The 2,514-nt window shown below is 71.3% G+C and overlaps 1 protein-coding gene across 1 annotated transcript; it reads left to right on the top strand.

The window, feature by feature from the left end:
- Positions 1-293: 293 nt before the first annotated feature.
- FNDC10 (fibronectin type III domain containing 10) lies at positions 294-2,514 on the top strand. Its single transcript, XM_007198730.2, has one exon. The coding sequence runs from the start codon at positions 426-428 to the stop codon at positions 1,101-1,103; it is 678 nt and encodes a 225-aa protein (XP_007198792.2). The 5' UTR covers positions 294-425; the 3' UTR covers positions 1,104-2,514.

The raw sequence follows: 2,514 nt of genomic DNA, 5'->3' as shown, positions 1-2,514 counted from the left end.
CGCCACGACTCGAGACCCCAGCCCGCCGCGGCCCACGGGACAGCCCGGGAAAAGCCTGGCAGGAGCAGGGAAAGGGCAGGGCTCCGAAGGGCGCTCACACGGCGACAGGCCGAGGGGCACAGCCGCCTCGGCGGCGCCGGCCCCCTCCCCACCCGCGCGGCCACCCCCTCTCCTTCGAGATCCGCCCACCGCAGGGGCCGCGGCCCGGCGAGGGTTAAGGGGGGCGGGGCGCTGGGTGGCCCCGCCTCCGCCGCCGCGCCGGGTCCGAGCGCGCACGGGGCGCGGGGGCGGGTCGGAGCGGGCGGCGGCGGAGGGCGCGGCGAGCCGGGCGAGCGCGGGGAGCGGCGGTGCGGCCGGCGCGACCCACTGCCCGCGCCCGTGCGCCCTCGAGCCCGCGCCCCGCCGCCGCCCGGCCCAGCCGCAGGATGCGCGCTCCACTGTTGCTGCTGCTGCTGGTCGCCTGCGCGCCGCCGCCCTGCGCCGCGGCCGCCCCGACGCCGCCGGGTTGGGAGCCGTCGGCCGACGCGCCCTGGTGCCCCTACAAGGTGCTGCCCGAGGGCCCCGAGGCGGGCGGCGGGCGCCTGTGCTTCCGCAGCCCGGCGCGCGGCTTCCGCTGCCAGGCGCCCGGCTGCGCGGCGCACGCCTCGGCCGGTCGCTCGCTGCGCGCCAACGTCCTGCGCAACCGCAGCGTGCTGCTGCAGTGGCGCCTGGCGCCGGCCGAGGCGCACCGCGTGCGCGCCTTCGCGCTCAACTGCTCGTGGCGCGGCGCCTACACGCGCTTCCCGTGCGAGCGCGTGCTGCTCGGCGCCTCCTGCCGCGACTACCTGCTGCCCGACGTGCACGACGGCGTGCGCTACCGCCTGTGCCTGCAGTCGCTGCCGCTGCGCGCCGAGCCCGCCGTCGCCCCGGAGCCCGCCGCGTCCGCCGAGTGCGTGGAGTTCGCCGCCGAGCCGGCCGGCATGCGGGAGATCGTTGTGGCCATGACGGCGGTGGGCGGCTCCATCTGCGTCATGCTCGTGGTCATCTGCCTGCTCGTGGCCTACATTACGGAGAACCTCATGCACCCGGCCTTCGGGCGCCCGGGCCTGCGCAGGCAGCCCTGAAGCGCGAGGCGCCCGCCAGCCCGGGCTCTGCCTGCCCGACTAGGGTGCGGGAGGCCCCAGGCCCTTGGCCCGCTCTCCCCTCCCCGCTCCTGCTCCCTCCTTAGGATCTCCACGCAGGGCTTGCTGGAGATAGATGGGGCACCGACCGGCCTTTCCCAGGGCCTTGGAATCACCGCACGACCTTTCCAGCTGAGCAGCCGCCTCTGAAACGCCAGCTCAGGACTGGCCCTTGGGCCTGAGCGGAGATGCCAGCCACGTGCAGGGCTCTCCCCGCTCTCCAGAGCCCTTGGGGGGGACCGTCAGAACACAGAGACCCTTCTCACAAGAGCCATTGGCACCCCCGGGCCGTCACCCTGCGCCTCCAGCCTGTGCCGAGTTGGAAAAAACCAGGCTGTCGTCATGGCTTGGTCACTGTGTGCTTTGCCGACTCAAGGGGGCCACTTGGAGCCTGTCCTCTCCCCGCCCCACCCCAATGGGCTTAGGTAGCTTCGTGCCTTAGTATCTCGGGCCCACTGCGGGAGCCCGCCACCCTTCCAGTGCTGTCCAAGAGGGTCTGTGGCCCCGAGACTGGCAGCTTGTGCGTGCTTCTGGCCAGAGCCCCCCTGGGGACCCTCCCTTCAAGCTTTGCAGGAGCATCCAGTTTGGGTAAGAAGCGTCCTGCGGTGTTTCCTTATGTGGGCATCTGACATATTGGGAGCCATGACTTAGCTCAGCAGGCAGCCCAGCGTCCAGCTGTTGTTTCCGGGGGTGAGTGTCCCCTGACCTCGGGGGAAGCTGGTAGTTCACCAGGGCTGGGCTCCCTCCCCTTCCTTTTGTGTGTCTGGTGAGGACTTTCCATGGTGACTGGGGGCAGGTGGCTGGGAACACGGGGCCTGGTCTGAAAGAGCAGTGCCGTATCCAGAGGGTGAAGGATAGATGCCAACTTGCCCAGCTGGACCTTCCACTGTGATCTGGATCCCAAGCCTCAACCACGGCATGACGGACAGCACCACGCCACCCCATCCCTGAGCCAGTGGCCAGCTGCCCCGGATCTGGCTGGGTGCTGCCCCCTGCCCACCTACCCGCTCGCTGTGGACTGAAGGCCGGCCTTGCCCCTCTCCGGGCAGACCTGAGCGTCTTGGCCGAGGTTCCCTCCTATGCCAGCCACCTGACGATGCTGGGCACTGGGAGGGGCGAAGCATGGCTCGCCCGGCTCTGCGTGAGCCCCTGACTGTGGCTGTCCTGGACCCGGCACATCTGGAGTCGCTGTGGCTAACTCCCCCTCCCCCAGCAGCCACCAGCGACCCTCACACCAGCAGCCTGGCTGGTGCCCCCGCAGCGCCCACCCCCTACCTCTCTGCCCTTGCTCTGCCTGTCCCTGGCGTGGCACTGGTCAGGCGTGAGCCTGGCGCCAGTGTCTAAATGTCCATCA

Source organism: Balaenoptera acutorostrata, chromosome 1 (assembly GCF_949987535.1).
Source record: "Balaenoptera acutorostrata chromosome 1, mBalAcu1.1, whole genome shotgun sequence".
Classification (NCBI taxonomy): Eukaryota; Metazoa; Chordata; class Mammalia; order Artiodactyla; family Balaenopteridae; genus Balaenoptera; species Balaenoptera acutorostrata.
This window is presented reverse-complemented; position numbering and strand designations above follow the sequence as displayed.

Excerpts from the sequence above, each read along its gene's own strand:
- FNDC10 (XM_007198730.2), top strand. The coding sequence starts at position 426 with ATGCGCGCTCCACTGTTGCTGCTGCTGCTGGTCGCCTGCGCGCCGCCG.